The sequence below is a fragment of the Giraffa tippelskirchi genome, chromosome 12 (assembly GCF_054371585.1).
Source record: "Giraffa tippelskirchi isolate mGirTip1 chromosome 12, T2T-mGirTip1v1.2.pri, whole genome shotgun sequence".
Taxonomy (NCBI): domain Eukaryota; kingdom Metazoa; phylum Chordata; class Mammalia; order Artiodactyla; family Giraffidae; genus Giraffa; species Giraffa tippelskirchi.
In genome coordinates, this window is record NC_137286.1 from 40,000,657 (window position 1) to 40,020,378 (window position 19,722).

Consider the following 19,722-nt stretch of genomic DNA (forward strand, 5'->3'; position numbering starts at 1 on the left):
GGGGATTACCAGAGGCCCCAGTTCCACCTACCCTGTGAATTCTGCCGAACAAGAAGTGAAAGACAGCGAAGCCTAATGATAAAGTGACCCACAGGCAACGTGAACTTGAGCAAGTCCCTCGGCATGAAAGGGACTCTTACCCCAGATGGTTGTCAGGCTTAACTGAGACAGAGCACAGCACCTGGGCCTAAAAATGGCTCAAGAGACGGCAACTGCCTGGCCATGAGCCTGCCCTCCTGTGAGGAAGGGGGATGGAGTTGCAGAGAAAGGAAACGAAGGTCTGCAGGGGTGTGAGGGACGAACTGTCATATCAATGAACACCAATATGCCTGAGAGCCTGTTAGGCATCTGCTCGGTTGGTTCCATTGAATCCTCACCTTAGCCCATGGAGGAAGCCTCTGGATTCAGCCCCAGGGACTTCCCTGGCAGTGCGATGGTTAGGACTTTGCCTTCCAATGCAGGGGGTATGGGTTCGATTCCTGGTCAGGGGGCTAAGATCCCACATGCTTTATGGCCAAAAAAGCAATATTGTAACAAATTCAATAGACTTTTTAAATGGTTCACATAAAAAAAAAATCCTGGGGTTTCCCTGGTGGCTCAGTGGTAAAGAATCTGCCTGCCAGTGCAGGAGATCTGGGTTCGATCCTCAATCCAGGAAGATTCCACATGCTGCAGAGTAACTAAGCCCACGCACCACAACTCCTGACCCTGTGCTCTAGAGCCCAGGAGGCTCAACTACTGAGCCCACATGTCCTAGAGCCCATGCTGGTATTGCAATGAGAAGCTCACGCACCACAGCTAGAGAGTAGCCCCCGCTCACTCACAACTAGAAAAAAGCCTGTGCAGCAATGAAGACCTAGTGCTACCAAAAATAAATAAATAAATAAATAAATAACCCTAATGCTTGTAAAAATAAAATCTTAAAATAAAATAAACTTAGCCCCATTTAACAGATAAGGAAACTAAGGCTTAGAGACCTGGGAGAGCAGCCTTGCATTCCAGTGTGTCATGGATGGCAACAGAGAAGTCATTCAGCAAGACTGGGGCTTCAACTGAGGTCTGTCAAGCTGCAAAGCTCTCTCTCCAAAGTCAGCCTTAAGCTTGAGCCCAGCCCCTTCTCTCTGATGGAGGAGAAATCCCTTCCTTGCCCTCGGCTAACACTCTACTAACGCTCCAGTTCAACCCTGCTTGGCGTAAGAGAATGCTCAACCCTCTCTTACCTGGCCACAGGTGGGCAAGGTGTGTCCAGAAGGGCACAGGGAGTCCTTTCTCTCTTCCAGACTCTTCTGAGGGTCACTGTCACTTTTAAAGTATTTTCTGGGTGGAGGCTTGGGCTTGGAGGATGTAGGCTTTCTCACCAAAATCTCAAAGGATTTCTTGAGTCTCAGTGGTGGGTGGCTGCCTTGGCTTGCAGGGAGGGGCAGGTTCTCCTGGGGGTGCCTAGATGAGGCCCCAGGAGGCACCCCTGGTTCCTGCCCCAGAGGCAGGCTGGGGCTGTGCGCACTGACTTCCAGGTCGGAGGGTGGCTGCTCCCCGCTACTGCTGGGACTGCCCCCAGGGGATCCTGACATGTAGCTGCTGTCGCTGCTGGAACGGATCATGACCTTCTGCGCCCGGCGATGCGGGGGTGCAGAGTTCTTGTCCCGCTCCTTCTCCAAGGTGGGTCGCCCATGCCAGCTGCTCTCCAGCCTTTTGACACCTGCATTGGAAGCACAAATGAAACTCCATCCCTGGTCTGGCTCAGGACTGCTGCCGGGGTATGCTGCTTGCCTAGGCTGTCTGTTTCTCCCCGGAGGTCACTTTGGAGTGAAGCTCAGAAATCTTGGGTCTGGTATCCAGCACCAGTGACATCAGGCTGGGAAAATCATTCAAACTTTCTGAGTCTCCAGGCATAGAGACAGAGATGCATCCCCAAGGTTGCCCTTCAAGGAAGGGCTTGATGTCCTGGCTGTCAGCCCCTTCAGGGACCACCTCGCCCGAGAGGCAGCCCACCTCCAATGCCTGATGGAAACGGGGCTAGAAAGATCCAGCCAGTTCTGCACACAGGACACCTCCAAAGGGCCATGTGAGCTCCATTGCTGGGAGGAAGTGGTCTGGTAGGGGCAGTCTGGTATCATCTCTGCTCAACTGGCCCCTCTGCTCAGCCCTGCGACCCCCCTGCCTCGCTCCCATAGGTGTGGAGCCTCCGGATGCTTCTGAATCAATATTCTGACCATGCCCCATTTCAAAGCCTGCTGGCCTTTGGGGGAACCCAAATTTCCACCCTCTGTTTCCTATCTGTAAAATGGAGATAACTCATTTCGGGTCACTGGACATTTTGAGGCTCAAAATCAAAGAAAGAAAATGTCTGTGAAGGTGCTTTGAGCTTTGTATGAAAAGATCAGGGCTTTCATGGTGACTCAGTGGTAAAAAAAAACCCGTCTGCCAATGCAGGAGACTCAGGTTCAGCCCCTGCGTTGGGAAGATTCCCCCGGAGGAGGAAGTGGCAATCCATTCCACTATTCCTGCCTGGGAAATCCCATAGGCAGAGGAGCTTTGTGGGCTATAGTCCTTGGGGTTGCAAAGAGTTGGACATGACATAGTGACTGAACAACAATAACCAAGAGGCTACCTTTCTTTCCAAAAATGAGGATGAAGCAAAGCCAGAAAACCACTGTGCCTTAGCCAGACTCTCCTCTTCCTTTTCTATTCCTATGCAGCCCTTCCTGTTGGTTCTTAGCCCCCTCCGAAACCCCCTCATATTCTGAGTACTAGGGCCAACCACACACCCTCCACTGACCCTTCTTTGTCTCTAGTAGTAGAAGATGCCCCTTTCCTAGCATCACAGATCAGAGGAGTGAGAACAGACCGAGCGAGGCCCAGGCTCTCCCTCAAATGTCAGCACATTCTGCAAGTCCAGGAGCAACAGGGGAGCCCCACAGGCAAGCATCTCAGACCTCAGTACAGAACCAAGGCCGACCAAGCTCATAATTCAAATCATCTTTAGAGAAAAAGCTTTTCTTTTGCTTTTTCCTGATCATGAAATAAAAATGCATCTTTGTTTAAAGTCAGCTGCAAAAAGGAAGAAATGAAAGCAAAAATTCACCCTCAGCCTATCAGAGATAACCACTGTCAAACTTTTTTTCTCTGTCCTCCTCCCTTGAAGATGCATGCTGAGTGGGCGGAAATGGGAGAACAGCACTGAAATAAAATTCTGGGTCCTGTCCTTTTGTCTGAACACTTTTCAGACTGTGTAACATCCTTGTGAATATCAGTGCTAAAGCCCGCACATTATTCTATAATATGGACATTCCACAAAGACTTGGCCAATGCCCACCAGCTGTACATTAGAGTTGGCCAGCCTGGTTCCCACCCCAGACCATCTGTGCACTCCGTGGCTGATCTGGGGTAAGGGAGCCTCTCAGGACCCCACATTTTTCCAAAAATATGCATAAAAACTATATGGGAAGATTCAGGGAAATAGTGTCTTAAATAGCAAGCCTAACACGATTAGAACTCAATACATGTCAGAAACTACATTAATAGATATTATTCTTTATAAGGAACCTATTATCATGGGCTAGCGGTTGAAATCTCAAATGCCTATAGGGACAGAGGTGAGACAGGCAACCTAGTATAATAAGATAACAGAGAATGGTGAGGACTGTAAAGAACTAGAGAAATTTTGTGGATTTAAAACAATTCAAATTCAGATGATTTTAAACTCTTGTGCCTCCGAAACAAAGCAAAATGGGACCCCAATTTAGCTGGTGGACTGTTAGCTTTCAATCCTTGTCTATGAACCAGGCTCGTCTGTGATGACTACTATGTGTTCCTGGGGTAGAGAGTGAGTCAGTGGCTAGACTCAAAGCTTTCTAAGAAGACAAAGATGCTGCAAATGCAAGTTCACTGTCTCCTTACCTTCTAGACTCCACTGGTGCCGCTCCTTTCCAAACTTGAGGTTCTCCACAGCCTGGGCCACAGCTTCTTTGAGCTGCTGTTCAGAGACCTGGAAAATATACATCACCTCCTCAAGCAAATAGTGGGAACTTCTGCATCAGGTTCTGAGTCCTGTACCCAGTTCCCTAGCTGGGCCCCTGGATTTTGCTGTCTTTCATTCACACCCACTCTACAAAGAGTTGACATTCCCAAAAAACACCCTGGGCATCAGTGGTTCCCTAGTATCTTATGGTGGAGAAGACAATGGCAACCCACTCCAGTACTCTTGCCTGGAAAATCCCATGGATGGAGGAGCCTGGTAGGCTTCAGTCCATGGGGTCGCGAAGAGTCAGACACGACTGAGCGACTTCACTTTCACTTTTCACTTTCATGCATTGGAGAAGGAAATGGCAACCCACTCCAGTGTTCTTGCCTGGAGAGTCCCAGGGATGGTGGAGCCTGGTGGGCTGCCATCTATGGGGTCGCACAGAGTCGGATACGACTGAAGCGACTTAGCAGCAGCAGTATCTTATGGATAAAGTCCAAACTCTGTCAATAAAGAGATTCTCAAGGTGGCCCCTCTGAACTCCCCAACGTTCTCTCCACTACTTGCTGCCAAACTGGGCAGAGTTACCATTTTAGAATTTACCTCTGGGGAGTTCTTCCACATTTATTCCACCTTCATTACCAACAACAATGATGTCATAACTATAACCCTAGCCATCTTATTGTCACAGGTAATTAATCACCTTTGAGTAATAGTTAAAAGTATGAGTTCTGGAGCAAACAGACTCACGTGCAAGTCCCAGTCCCCTCATTTTCTAACCACACACTCACACAAGGAACTTAAGCTTCTAACCCTCAATTTTTTTCCTGCAAAACAGTGACAACAATAGAACCTACTTCACAGTAAAATCAGAGGGTTTTTAAAAAGAACTTTTTGGACACCAAAAGCACAATCAACAAAATAAAAAAACAGATAAATTGGACAATCTCAAAATGAAAATATTCTGCATATCAAAGAACTATGAGATAAACTGGACAGAAAATAAAGATACAATTGGATGACGAAAAAAAAAAGATAGATGAAAAGAAAGAAAAAGAGACAAATTGGATGACAACAAAATGAAAATATTCCGTGTATCAATCAACAAAGGGCAAAATCAGTAGAGTGAAATGAGACTCACAGAATGGGAGAAGACTTAGGCAAATCAGATTCCTACAACTCAACAGCAAGAACAATCAAACCATCCAAGCAAAAATGGGCAAAGGATTCGAACAGATATTTTCCAAAGAAGACAAATGGCTAACAAGCATGTGAAAAGATATTCAACATTAGTAATCATTAAGGAAATGCAGATCAAAACCAAGAGAGAACTTCCCTGGTGGTCCAGTGGTTAGGAATTCCCTTTCCAAAGCAGGGGGTAGAGGCGCTATCCCTGGTCCGGGAGCTAAGATCCCACATGCCTCAAGGCCAAAAACCAAAACAAAAAACGGAAGCAGTATTGTAACAAATTCAATAAAGATTTTAAAAGTGGTCCATATCCAAAAAAATCTTAAGAAAACCCCAAAACACAATGAGATAGCACTTTACTCCCATGAGGATGGCTAGGTAGTCCACTGGTTAGGAATCAGCCTGCCAGTTCAGGGGACACAGGTTCAATCTCTAGCCTGGGATGGTCCCAATTGCCTCGGGGCAACTAAGCCCATGGGCCACAACTGCTGAAGCACGCACACCTTAGAGCCCATGCTCTGCAATAGGAGAAGCCTGTGCTCTACATCTAGAGAGTAACCCTTGAAGAGCAACAAAGACCCAGTGCAGCCAAAACTAAAAATTAAGTCATTAAAATAAATAAATAAACAGAAATGTGACAAGTGTTGAAAAGGATATGGAGAAATTGAAACACTTGTGCATTGCTGGTGTGAATGTAAAATGAGACAGCCAACATAGAAAACAGTATGGCGGTTCCTCAAACAATTAAAAATAGAATTACCATGCTGCTGCTGCTGCTAAGTCGCTTCAGTCGTGTCCGACTCTGTGCGACCCCATAGACGGCAGCCCACCAGGCTCCCCCGTCGCTGGGATTCTCCAGGCAAGAACACTGGAGTGGGTTGTCATTTCCTTCTGTATGATCCAGCAATTCTACTTCTGGATATTATCCACATAGAATGGAAAGCAGGGACTCGAACAGATATTTGAACATCCAGGTTCATAGCAAAAGGATTCACAATAGCCAAAAAGTGGGAGCTGCTCAAGTGTCCATCAACAAACGAAGGGACGTGCAAAATATAGCCTCTACATACAATGGAATCTTATTCAGCTTTGAAAAGGAAGGAAATGCTGACACAGTCCATAGCACAGGTGAGCCTAATGGACACCATGCTAAGTGAAAGAGCCCAGTCACATATGACACCACTTAGATGAGGTATGCAGAGTTGTCAAAATCAGAGAGCAAACAGTGGGAACTCTGGGATACAGTGGGAGACAGAAAGTAAGTAGAAGGGTCATCTCCAGAGTGGGGTATAAGGTCTGTTTAAGGGGTAGAGAGTGTCACTTCAGCAAGATGAAGAGTCCTAGGAATGGCTGATGGTCACAGCTGCAAAACAGTGTGAATGTCCGACACGTCACTGAACTCCATGCTTCAAAATGGCTAAGACTGGGGACTTCCCTGGTGGTCCAGTGGCTAACACTCTGTGTTCCCACTGCAGGGTTCCATCCTTCATCAGGGAACTAGATTCCACTCACAACTAAGAGTCTGCATGCCAAAACAAAGATAGAAGATCCTATGTGTCTCAATTAAGACCCAGTGCAGCCAAATAATACATAAATATTTCCTTCATTGTGCTTACTGTCAGTGCTCACTAACTAAGCAGGGCTGTGTTTGAACCCTGCCACACAGGCCTGTGTGGATCTTACCCACCATCCCCTTCTCTGTCTTATTTCTTCTGGGAGTTCAGAAATCCACTAATTAAGAACACAGGCCATCATGGGTTTAAATCCTAGCCTCTCCACTTCGTAGCTCCACCATCGGGCAAGTGCCTTTTCCCTTCTAAGCCTCGGTTTTCTCATCTGTGAGATGAAGGGGAAAATCATACCAGCTTCAGAGTTGGACAACAACTAAATGCCATTGTGTATGTCAGGTCTTTGGCAAACCCACCTGGAACACACTGAGGTTGAAGTAAAGACCGATAGTGATTATCACCAGGGTCCCCAAAGTCATCACACCCATGCCCATGGCTGTACTTCCCAAGTTGTGCTCCCACCTGCATCTCACTTTCCAGCCATTCAGTTCAGTTCAGTTCAGTCATGCAGTCATGTCTGACTCTTTGTGACCCCATGGACTGCAGCACACCAGTTTTCCCTGTTCACCACCAACTCTCGGAGTTTGCTCAAACTCACGTCCATTGAGTTGGTGATACCATCCAACCATCTCATCCTCTGTCATCCCCTTCTCCTCCTGCCTTCAATCGTTCCCAGCATTGGGGTCTTTTCCAATGAGTCAGTTCTTCGAATCAGATGGCCAAACTATTGGAGCTTCAGCTTCAACATCAGTCCTTCCAATGAATATTAAGGACTGATTTCCTTTAGGATGGACTGGTTTTATCTCCTTGCAGTCCAAGGGATTTTCAAGAGTCTTATCCAGCACCACAGTTCAGAAGCATCAATTCTTCAGCACTCAGCTTTCTTTATAGTCCAGCTCACACATCCATATACGATTACTGGAAAAACCATAGCTTTGACTAGATGGACCTTTGTCAGCAAAGTAATGTCTCTGCTTTTTAACATGCTGTCTAGGTTGGTCATAGCTTTTCTTCCAAGCATCTTTTAATTTCATGGCTGCAGTCACCATATGCAGTGATTTTGGACCCTAAGAAAATAAAGTCCTTCACTGTTTCCATTGTTTCCCCATCTATGTACCAAGAAGTGACGAGACCAGATGCCATGATCTTCGTTTTTTGAATGTTGAGTTTTAAGCCAACTTTTTCACTCTCTCCTTTCACTTTCATCAAGAAGCTCTTTAGTTCTTCTTCTTCTTCTGCCGTAAGGGTGGTGTCATCTGCATATCTAAGGTTATTGATATTTCTCCTAGCAATATTGATTCCAGCTTCATTTGTTTCATCCAGCCTGGCATTTCACATGATGTACTCTGCATATAAGTTAAATAACTAGGGTGACAATATACAGCCTTGACATACTCCTTTCCCAATTTGGAACCAGCCCGTTGTTCCATATCTGGTCCTAACTGTTTCTTCTTGACCTACATACAGATTTCTCAGGAGGCAGGTAAGGTGGTCTGGTATTCCCACCTCTTTAAGAATTTTCCACAGTGCATTGTTATCCACACAGTTAAAGTCTTTGTCGTAGTCAATAAAGCAGAAGTAGATGTTTTTCTGGAATTCTCTTGCTTTTTCGGTGATCCAATGGATGTTGGCAATTTGATCGCTGATTCCTCTGCCTTTTCTAAAGCCAACCATTTTCAGCCTTAAAGGTAACTGCCTGCTGGCCTGTCTAACTAAACACCCTACAGTACCTCCATCTCACTGGTCCCCAACTGAGATCATTCTTGTTGAGTTCTGCCCCATGGTCACAGGTGTTAGGCCTCCTCAGAAGCGGAGCCCAGAACCAAGGTCACCTCTGAAGCTGACTGAGCCCCTTTGGCTTTGCCAAAACCCTCCTGATCATCACTAACGAGCTTCCTGACTCCCAATTAGGCAAAGATGTCCACTCCAGTAAACAACCTGTAGCACCGCAACCAATCACCTAACACCAATCATCCAGCAGGAATTTTCTTTGTGTGAGGCTATAAAAATTGGCTATTAACCCAAGGAAACTGTAGGCTCTTCCTGGTCTGCCAGGTCTGCCTGGAGGTTGGCCTGCTGTGCTCACATTGCCCACATTATCTCTGCTCTTTGTTCTTAATAAACTCACTCCCTTCTGAAATGCTCTGTGTCTGGAAATTCTTTTCCAACTCGAGCTTGGACTGCCTCAATAATTCTCTCTCCTCCCAAGTCCACTCCCTTCTCCAGTTCTCTGCTCTGGCTGTGGTGTTGCCATCGCTCCGTCTTCCAATCTAAAAATACTCCAGTCCTCCTAGGCTCCCCTCTCTCTTGTCCCAAACCTAATCAGCCAATAGATCTTTCCCCACCCCTCCAACATCTGGGAATTGAAGATGATTTTTAAAATCCTTGTTGCTTGTCTATTTCATTTACTTATTTGTTTATTTTTTGGCCATGCCACAAGGCATGTGAGATCTTAGTTCCCCGACCAGGGATCGAAACTGCACCCCCTGCATTGAAAGTACAGAGTCTTAACCACTGGACTGCCAGGGAAGTCCCCAACCCACAGATTTTGTTGATTCTTCCCAAGCTGCTTCTTGCTGCCCCTTCTGCTCTAGTCTCCTCCCACATCTGCTGTTTAATTCAGGCCTCATCATCTGTTTCCTTCCTCCAAAAAACTCCAACTCCACCTACTCCATCCTGTCCTCTGCAGAGCAATCAAAGGGTAAAAAGAAAATTCTGAACATGTTACAGTTAGGGCTTCAGACTCCCCTAGCTCGCCACCACCCACAGAATGCAAACACCTTAGCGTGCCGTGGAAAGCCCTTGGCATGTGACCCCAATGCCTCACCAAACTCCATTCTCAACCCTCTGCTCCCATCTCTGCACCCCAGTCCCGAGAACCTACCTCTCCCTCCTTCCACAGCAGGTGCCTTCACAACTCTGCAACTTAACTCTGTGTCCCTGCTGCCTGGAATGACCTTCCACAAAGTCTTTGCCTGGAGGAAACTAACTTCCGGTACATGTTGCTTTTATCTAACCTTCCCTTCTGTATGCCTGTGTTCTCATAGTACTGACCACGCTGTATTGCAATGATTTCTCTGCCAGTCTTGTAGGAATGTAAGGGTCTGGAGGGCAGGACTGTGTGCTATGAGCTCACTCACTTCTCCCTGTGTGCCCAGTGCCCAGCTCCAGAGAGTTACATAGTAGGGACCTGCTGGATGCATGGATGAGTGAATCTCTTCTATCTGTTAACAGAAACTCTGGGTCTATGTTTTCCTGCCCTAGGGCCTGTAACTCAGCCATGAGAACTTCCTGAGCTAATGCCAAGTGCCTCAGTGTCTAGGAGCTTGTCATAGGACTTCTGCTGCAGAAACTTGTTACTACAGATGCTTGGTTCAAACTCAGTTAACAACGTCTGCATGTTCAACCACTTCTTGTTCCCATGGGAGTCCTGCGAGAGTGGGCCTGGGAGGGATAGGATGCCCAGGGGGAGTCACCTGTGGGTCTGGATGGCGGCTAACCATGATGGGGATGGGACCCGGGTTACAATGACTCAGGATGGCGTAGACTTCGTTGAGCGTCATGCAGTGAACGGGGGAGTCGTTGATCTCCACCAGCTCATCGCCGCATCTGCAAGAGGCAGCAACAGGGAGCCGTCAGGCAGCTCATTCACAGGGCGTGTGCACGGCTGAGTCCCCAAGGTCCCACTCCTGCCCAGGCTGCGTGATGAGACCCCAAATTCACCGCACTGACCAAAGCAGCTCATTACATACCCCCTTTATGCATGACCACAAAATGGGAGACAGTGCATCCCAGAGTGGGGCAACATTCACCACAGTTGATAACTTTTTTCTGTCCTTCTCCATCTAACTTAAGTTTGAATGAGATGGAGGGTGTAGTTTAACCAGTGTAATGGATTAAACAATTAACCACAGGTGAACTGATCACGTCCTCTCTTGGGCCTTCTGTGTTCCCATACACAGAATGTTTAAGGGAATGAAGGAATGGGATGTACTAAAAGGAGAGAAGAAATCACTGGTTGAGGTTCCTATAAAAAGAAATATATTGGGAAGGCAATGGAGTTCATTCTTATAAGGCAGGAAATGGGGGGGAGACGAGGTAGGAAAAATAAGGCTGCTTCGATAAACAGGGGATTTGTACAAGCCAATTCCCTTGCTTCACACAGGGGGAAAATGAGGCAGAGAGGGTGAAATTATCTCAATAAGACCTCACTTAAGGACTTAAACCTTTTTCTGTTAAGTGCCACATAGTAAATATTTACCCCACTCCAGTACTCTTGCCTGGAAACTCCCATGGACAGAGGAGCCTGGTAGGCTGCAGTCCATGGTGTCGCTCAGAGTCAGACACGACTGAGGGACTTCACTTTCACTTTTCCCTTTCATGCACTGGAGAAGGAAATGGCAACCCACTCCAGTGTTCTTGCCTGGAGAATCCCAGGGACGGGGGAGCCTGGTGGGCTGCCGTCTATGGGGTCGTGCAGAGTCGGACACAACTGAAGCGACTTAGCAGTAGTAAAGTAAATATTTTAGGCTTTGCAGACCATACCATCTTTATGGCAGCTCTGCAACTCTGATGTCATAGCATAAAAATAACAGCCTTAGAGAATATGTAAATGAATAAGTACGGCTTTGTTCCAATAAGACGTTATTAAAAAAAACAGATGGTGGGCCCTGATTTGCCATCCTCTGCCCTAACTTGTTATCAGCAGAGCAGGGACTGAAATTTAGGTCTCCTGACACTGATTTCATGGTTCCTGCTGCTGTGGTCGGCTGCTTCTTTCTTCTACATTGCTATTGCGGAGTTGGCCCCCCTTTCTCCTTCTCCTTGCTAAGAAACCACACATTTTCATTGCTGTAAAAGAAGACCATCGCCAGACAGCACCTGATGCCAAGGAAAGTGAAAGTTTCCAAAACACTCCCTACTCAGCTCAAGTCTGAGAGGGAAGACTATCTCAAGAGATTTGGACTAAAGCCATCACTCTGACTGAGCCACTCTGTCCCAGGTGAACACAGCAGCTCAGCCAATCAGCTGTCACCCTCCTGCCTAGGATAGCAGCAAACCCATCATTAATTCAAGCTTGTACATACTATAGTGATAGGAAAACCTTTAAAATATGGCCAAACCCTGCCGATTTAGAAAAACTCAAACTCAGTAGAGAAGGTATACATGAAGATACATTATCTGGGATACATATAAATATATAGTATATGTTGCTATTGTTTAGTAGCTAAGTCATGTCTGACTCTTTGTGACCCCATTGTAGCCCACCAGGCTCCTCTGTCCATGGGATTCCCCAGGCAAGAATACTGGCGTGGGTTGCCATTTCCTTCCCCAGAGGACCTTCCTGATCCAGGAACTGAACTTGACCCAGGAATCTCCTGCTTGGCAGGCAGATTCTTTACTGCTGAGCTACCATCATATATCATATGCTCGATGAGAGAAGATAAACCATATATGAATGTGGAACTGAGTATTCTAACAAGTTAAACTGGAATAAAATATTATTACTAGACTCAGATAACTTGTTGAAAATAAAATTTAGATTTTTACTTCTCTTAGAAGTTATTTCTAAAAAGACACACGTGAAATGCCGAAAAATCTTTTGTTTGTGCTACCAAGAAATGGAGTTAATACTACTGATTTGCTTAGTAAGCTTTTTTTCCATATAGACACAGGCAAACCTCCTAGAGCCTCCTGTTTATGTCACTATACAATTAACATCAGTTATATCTGAATTAAAGTGTGTTCACTTCATGTTTTCTGTTTCTGGCCACTATTCTCCAAGACAATATCTCTTACATGATGATGTGCGTACAAATTCCCTGGAATCTCCTTAAAATGCTGATTCCCAATAAGTCGGGGAGGGCCCTGGAATTCTGCATGTCCAAGGGATTCCCAAGGGATGTCAATGCTGCTGGTCCAGGAACCACACTTTGAGGAGAAAGGCTCTGAGCTATCCCTGGATGACTCTAAAGATCTCATCTTCCAATCAATCTCCTGACACACTAAGGAATTCCTTCCCTAAGATCTTTTCTAAAACATAATCAGGACGTACCGGAGTCGACCGTCCAGATGCGCCACGGATCCTGGAGACAGCGTGTGAACGAAGATGCCGGAAATGCACTGGAAATAGGGGATGCTGCACAGTCCGATGCCCAGCCCGACACCAGCCTCTGGAAGGCAGAACAGGGTGGAGGCTGGGGCTTGTGACTGCACTAGACCAGGTGTGCGCTGGTGTCTGTCAGGGGCCCAAACTTGTCCTGAGTTAGCTGGTGTCTCCTACTGATCAATGCATTCACTACATGCATAGTCGAAGAGCATCAGTGTGAACAGGCACTGCTCGAGGGTCAGAAACTAGTGACCAAGGTAGATGAGGATACTGAGATCAAGTAGGGAAAGATAAGGAATGAAGACAGAGAGGGAGGAAGAAAAAGGAGGAAGGGACAGAAGGAAGGAGGGAAGATGGGAGGAGGGAGGGAAGAAGGAAGGAGAGCAGGTCAGGTTGCAGAACCAACAAGGAGGCCAGCCAGTGTGGCTGGAACATAGCTCGTCACGGAGAGAGTGTTCAGAAGCCCCTCAAGGATTTCCAATTGCAATTAGCAGAGAATCAATCAAGGAGATCAAACCAGTTAATTCTAAAGGAAATCAATCCTGAATATTCATTGAAGGACTGATGCTGAAGCTGAAGCTCCAATACCTGGGCCACCTGATGTGAAGAGTCAACTCACTGGAAAAGACCCTGATGCTGGGAAACATTGAGGGCAGGAGGAGAAAAGAGTGACAGAGGATGAGATGGTCGGATGGCATCACTGACTCAATGGACATGAATTTAAGCAAACTCCAGGAGATAGTGAAGGACAGGAAAACCTGGCGTGCTGCAGTCCATGGGGTCACAAAGAGTCAGACACGACCGAGCAACTGAACAACAACAACAAAACTACAAAGGCCTGCAGGTTCTTTCTCTCTGTCCCCACCAAGTGCTCCAAAACCACTTCTCACCCTGCCCACCTTGCTGCAGCCACACTGGCCTTCCCTCTCTCCCAACAATCTGGGCCGGCCGCCTCCTCTTCACCCTCCAGGTCTCAGCCTGGCTGCACTCTGGTGGGGAGGACCTGCTGAGCCCCTTGCAGTCAGCATCCACCTCGAGTGGTGAAGGGACTGGATGTTGATCTTCAAATGTCCGAGTGTGAAAGCATCTCAATTCTCTGCCGCAAGTAAGAAAAAGATCCCAGAGAGGGCAAGTGACCTATCCAAGGTCCCAGCAGATTCACCGTAGAGCTGTAACTCCTGGTCGTGTGTGTGTGTGTGTGTGTGTGTGTGTGAGAGAGAGAAATCTGTGTTTGCTTCATTCTGTTTTATTTTAACCACTGCACCAGAACACACTGACTGAATTGACTGAATTTGGATGCTGTGTCCTGGGTTTCTGTTAGCAAACAGAGCCCTAGACCCTGGGGTTAAACAATAATCACAAAACATTGGAAAATCATAAACAGAGACACAGACATAGAGAACAATTGTATGGGTACCAAATTGGAAAGGGAGGTGGGGTGAACTGGGAGACTGGGATTGACATGTATACACTATTATATATAAAATAGCTAACTAATGAGAACCTACTGTGCAGCGCAGAAACTCTGCTCAGTGCTCTCTGGTGATTTAAATGGGAAGGAAATCAAAAAAAGAGGGGATATATGTATATGTATAGCTGATTCACTTTCCTGTACAGCAGAAACTAACACAGTATTGTAAAGCAGCCATGTGTGTGCTCAGTCACTGGGTCGTGTCCGACTCTTTGCAACCCCAAGAACTATAGATGGGATTTCCCAGGCAAGAATACTGAAGTGGGTTGATATTGCCTTCTCCAGGGGATCTTCCTGACCCAAGGACCAAAGCCATGTCTACTGCATTGGCAGGTGGATTCTTACCATCTGAACCACCTGGGAAGCCATAAGGCAACTATACTCCAACAACAAAAATCTGTTTAAAGACAACAGCCTGGCCTGATTCCCCCTAGGAAAGTCTGGGAGACAGCTCAGTATTGGGGGGGGGTCCAGCAGAGGGTGGAGGAAGACAGTGAGGCCCCTGGGAGGCAGCGCCTGCCTACCTTTCTTCAGGGACACCTCCACCAGGATCCTGTCGTTGGGCTTGGTGCTGCTGGCAGGCGCCTCGGGGCTCTCCAGGACGAAGGAGCCACAGTCCTTGGTGATGTAGGTGCTGGAGCTCAGGGAACGGCAAAGTGGGGGGGACAGGTGGCTGCCCAGGGAGTGGGGGGCCGTCAGGCGGGTCCTGACCGTGAGGGTGAGCAGTCCCTTTTTGGCTTGCTGAAATAGAGAGGGTCACAGCTTCCAGCAGCAGCTCAGGGCAAGGCCTACCTTTTATTTATTACTATTTTTTTGTGAATAACAGTAGCAGAACATGTTTCTGAAGAACATGTAGCAGAGTGTGTGTGTGCGTGCGTGCGTGTGTCTGTGTGTGTGTGTGTGTGTGAGATATGGAAACCTGTATATACATATGCTGTTGTTTAGTTGTTCATTCATGTCTGATTCTTTGGGACCCCATGGACTGTAGCCCGTCAGGCTCCTCATCCATGGGATTCTCCAGGCAAGAATACTAGAGTGGGTTGCCATTCCCTTCTCTAGGGGATCTTCCTGACTCAGAGATCAAACCTGTTTCTCCTGCATTGACAGGTGGATTTTTTTTACCATTGGACCACCAGGGAAGCCCATGTATATATTTACATGATATATATTTGTATGGCTGAATATGGATACGACATCTTATATACCACATATATTCCCAGGTGAAAGTGAAAGTTGCTTAGTCTTGTCAGACTCTTTGCGACCCCATGGACTATACAGTCCATGGAATCCTTCAGGCCAGAATACTGGAGTGGGTAGCCTTTCCCTTCTCCAGTGGATCTTCCTGACCCAGGAATCAAACTGGGGTTTCCTGCATTGCAGGTGAACCAGATGAGCTATATGGAAGTCCGTTCCTAGGTGGCTCAGTAGTAACGAATCCTCCTACCAATGCAGAAGATGCAAGAGACACGGGTTCAATCCCTGGGTCAGGACAATCACCTGGAGAAGGAATTGGCAACCTACTCCAATATTCTTGCCTGGGAAATGTCATGGACAGAGGAGCCTGGCAGGCTACAGTCCATGGGGTTGCAAAGAGCTGGACACAACTGAACACGTGTGTGAGCACATACCACATATATACATATATATGCCAAAAAGATAGTCTTGAACTAACTAGTCAGAGACTCAAAAAATACCTTTCAGTGACTGTCTTCAAAACTTGAAGCAGATTGTAACAGAAATACACAAAATGTTTTGAAACAGTGCTATAAACTTTAGATAGTTGACGTGGCCTCCGACACCAGTCCTGACCACACTGTGATTTCCTTGGGCACTGTGCCAAGATTGGTATCAGAGGGGTGCCCCACGCAAAGGAGCCCGCCATTAGAATGTGTAGGTTTGAAGGAAGTAGGGTGATGTTGGGAGCTCGGTTCCTTTGTCTGGAAACTCCAGCATTTGGCCATAGAGGGATAACAAACGGTCACCTTGAACTTCTGTAAAGCGTCCTGATGTGTCAGTCCAGCAATCGATTCCCCATTGAGTTCCAGAATTTCATCACCTGCAGGGAGGAATCGTAGCTGAGAAGAATGTGGCCCCAGCAGGTGGCGTTACCCCCACCTTAACTCTAGTGCCCTCCCCCAGCCCCCTGTCCAGCTCTCTGTGTGATGTACAAACCACCACAGAGAACATTACTCACCCAAGTCTCTCCCACTGAGAGGCGGGCAGGGCAGCAGGGCTGGGCCTTCTCTGGCCCCTCTTATGGTCCAGGGTGGGATCCAGGGTCCTTAGCCAAGGCCTGGCCCAGTCGGCTCCCTGTCCACCTCCTGGCTTCACCTCTTCCCCTCCCGCCTCAGCCCCTCATGCCGCCCTCTCCCCTGGACCATTTGCTGAAACATCATACACCTGCCTTTCCACTGTCATCTGTGCAGCTCTGTGCTTGTTTCCATGGATCTTCTCAACTACAACATGTGTCTCCTACCTTTTCCAGCTACTATCTCTTTATTTTTTGTTGCACTGGGTCTTTGTTGTGGTCCACAAGCTTTCTTTAGTTGCCATGAGTGGGCTTAGTTGCCCTGTGGCATGTGGGATCTTAGTTCCCCGATCAGGAATCGAACCTGTGTCCCCTGCATTAGATGGTGGATTCTTAACCACTGGACCACCACCCAGCTACTGCCTCTTAACCTCTCAGTCTCTTCTTATTTTGTGCTCTTGGGGCACCTGGCACCTCCCACTCTCAGAGCTCTCATCACCCCACTGGTCACTGATAGCCTAAGAGAGTCCCTCCCTGAAGACGGGGCTTTGTAACAGCAGATGATGTACCCCCAGGGCCAGTTCTGGGAGAGGCCTCCCTAGTACTCAGTAAATGTGGGTTGGATGTGATGTTTCCAGAATGCCATGAAGATCCTATCTTACAGAAGAGGAAAGTGAGCTCAGAGAAGTCTGAAGTTCATATGGTAACAAGAATTAGGACTGGGGGCTTTTTACTCCAAGTCCTGTCTCCACAACACTAACACACTTAAGAGAAGAATTTTTCTGTATCCAGAAATTCATTTTTATGTGCACAGAAAATCACTTTCTCCCATTCATTCAATCTATTCAATACCCAACAGAGAGCATTGTCTCTGTTTTTCTGTTTTGTTTTGTTTGACCACACTGTGAGGCATGTGGGATTTTAGTTTCCCAACCAGGGATTGAACCTGTGCCCCCTGCAGTGGAAGCACAGTCTTAACCACTGGACCACCAGGGAAGTCCTCAGCCTCTGTATTTTTTACTTGACTTTCTGACCTGATTGCTGTTGCTGAATCTGAAGTCACTAAATTATGGTTCCATTATAGACAATCCATCTTTTTTTCTCTAGTTGTTTTACATATACTTTTTCCTTTGTCTTCAATAGCCTGAATTTTAACTAGGATGTATTGGGATGCTTCCTCATATTGAAGTTCCGGGCTTTGAAATAATTCTAGAATATTCTTAACCATGCTCTCATTACCTATCACTCCCCCGCTTTCACGATGCTCTTTCTTTCTAGAATTCCCATTAGATTATTCTGGACCTTCTCAACCTATTCTCCATATTTCTATAGTGCTCATCTTTTTTTCTCCATTGCTCTGGGTGGCCTCCTGGATAATTTCCAGCTCACATATTCCCCTGACAGTTGCATTTATCTGCTGTCTAACCCATCCACTGAGGTTTGTTTGTTTTTAAATTTCAATGACTTTACTTTTTTTAATGTCTAAGTTATTTTTTCACATTCATTTATCTTTTGATTGTGTTCTATTCTTTCCTTATTGTTTTTCTGTTACTTTTTATTTTTTTTCAGCATATTATACATTGCGAAATAATCACCACAATATTGTTGTTGTTCAGTTGCTAAGTCATGTCTGATTCTTTTCAACCCAATGTACTGCAGCACGCCAGGTTTTCCTGTCCTTCACCATCTCCCGGAGTTTGCTCAAACTCATAATCTAGTTAATATTAGTCACCACACCTGGTTACAAGTTGTTTTTTTTTTTTTTTCATTGTGATGAGAAAACTTTCAAGATCTACTAGCTAAAGAGGTGTGTGGTTGTCAAAGCAGTGGAGGGCTGGAAGAGGGAAGGAGTGGGAGTTTGGGATTGGCAGATGCAAACTAATATATACAGGATGGATAAACAGGAAGGTCCTACTGTACAGCACAGGGAACTATACTCAATATCCTGTGATAAACCATAATGGAGAAGAATATGAAAAAGAATATAAATGTGTACCACTGAGTTGCTTTGCTATACACAGAAATTAGCACAACACTGTAAATCATCCATACTTCAATAAAAATTTTTTAAAAAGCTCTACTCTCTTAGCAACTTTCAAACACACAATATAATATTATTAACTAAAGTCACCATGATTGATTCATTTTATAACTAGAAGTTTATGGCTTTTGACCACCTTCACCAATTTTGCCCACCTTCAGCAACCACCCATTTATTCTCTGAATCTGTGAGTTCAGGATTTTTGTTTTGTTTTTAGTCCGCATGTAAGTAAGATCATGTACTGTCTTTCTCTGTCTGACTTATCTCACTCAGCAGAATGTCTTCAAGGTCCATCCATGTTGTCCCAAGTGGCAGGATTTAATTCTTTTTATAGCTGAAAAGTTATAGTCTTTATTTTCAACTCATTTTCAAGGGGAGCTTGTTTTCTAGTGGAACTCCCATAGCCCTCAGACTGCTAACTTTTATTTTTTCTCTTTTTTTCCAGTAGGCACCCAGGGGTCTCAGGGCTGGTTTAGGACTAGTTGTAACATTAGCTCTGTGGCATGCGAGTCCTGAGACCCAGGTTCTGATAGGAAAGCTGCAGACTCACCCAGACACAGGCTGACTCTTTGTTTTCTTGAGGGAGATGTCTTTCCTCCACCCAAGAGCTGAGGACAAAGTTATGTTTCCTCCCTGCTTCCCTTGGCTTGCTGGCTCATGAGCATGAAGGCTTTCTGCAGGTTCTCAGAGGTTCCCAGGACCCATGGCCACCTCCCCTGTCCCTGTGTGGGCATCAAACCCCAGCCCCTGGGACTTACGCCCTATAAGCAGCTTCCTGTGCTATTGACAGGGACAGAGTGAAGAGACAAAGTAGGTGATTAAATAGTTAATTCCACTAGGGGACTGTGAGTAGAAAAAATATGGGAGACCCTGTCAGCTAATGATTACTCAGGAAAGCAGGTTTGCTTAACCGCAGAACCAAGCAGGCTTGTTTGGCAATAAAACCATGCGACAGAAGCAGTAAAACAGTAAAACAACAGTGGCTTGAGCCCCACATCTTGCCCAGTGAGCTCAGTAAGTTAATAATCCCTAGGACACACTCTCTGCACACATGAAAAAGAGTAATTTGTGGACCTAACTTGATCTGTAGGGACAAGAAAACTCACTTGCCCAACCTGGAGGAGAAGCTGATG

General features: G+C 46.3%; 1 protein-coding gene across 2 annotated transcripts in view; it reads right to left on the reverse strand.

Annotated features, from left to right (window-relative positions):
• Positions 1-19,722, reverse strand: part of IL16 (interleukin 16) — a 126,140-nt gene that overhangs the window by 20,599 nt on the left and 85,819 nt on the right. For both annotated transcript variants that reach the window (XM_081550369.1, XM_081550370.1), the window contains 6 exons: positions 16,283-16,356; positions 14,825-15,041; positions 12,776-12,893; positions 10,197-10,329; positions 3,901-3,988; positions 1,221-1,699 (listed from right to left, as the gene is read on the reverse strand). In XM_081550369.1, the coding sequence (XP_081406495.1) occupies positions 1,221-1,699; positions 3,901-3,988; positions 10,197-10,329; positions 12,776-12,893; positions 14,825-15,041; positions 16,283-16,356 (1,109 nt within the window). The remainder of the gene's footprint in view (positions 1-1,220; positions 1,700-3,900; positions 3,989-10,196; positions 10,330-12,775; positions 12,894-14,824; positions 15,042-16,282; positions 16,357-19,722) is intronic.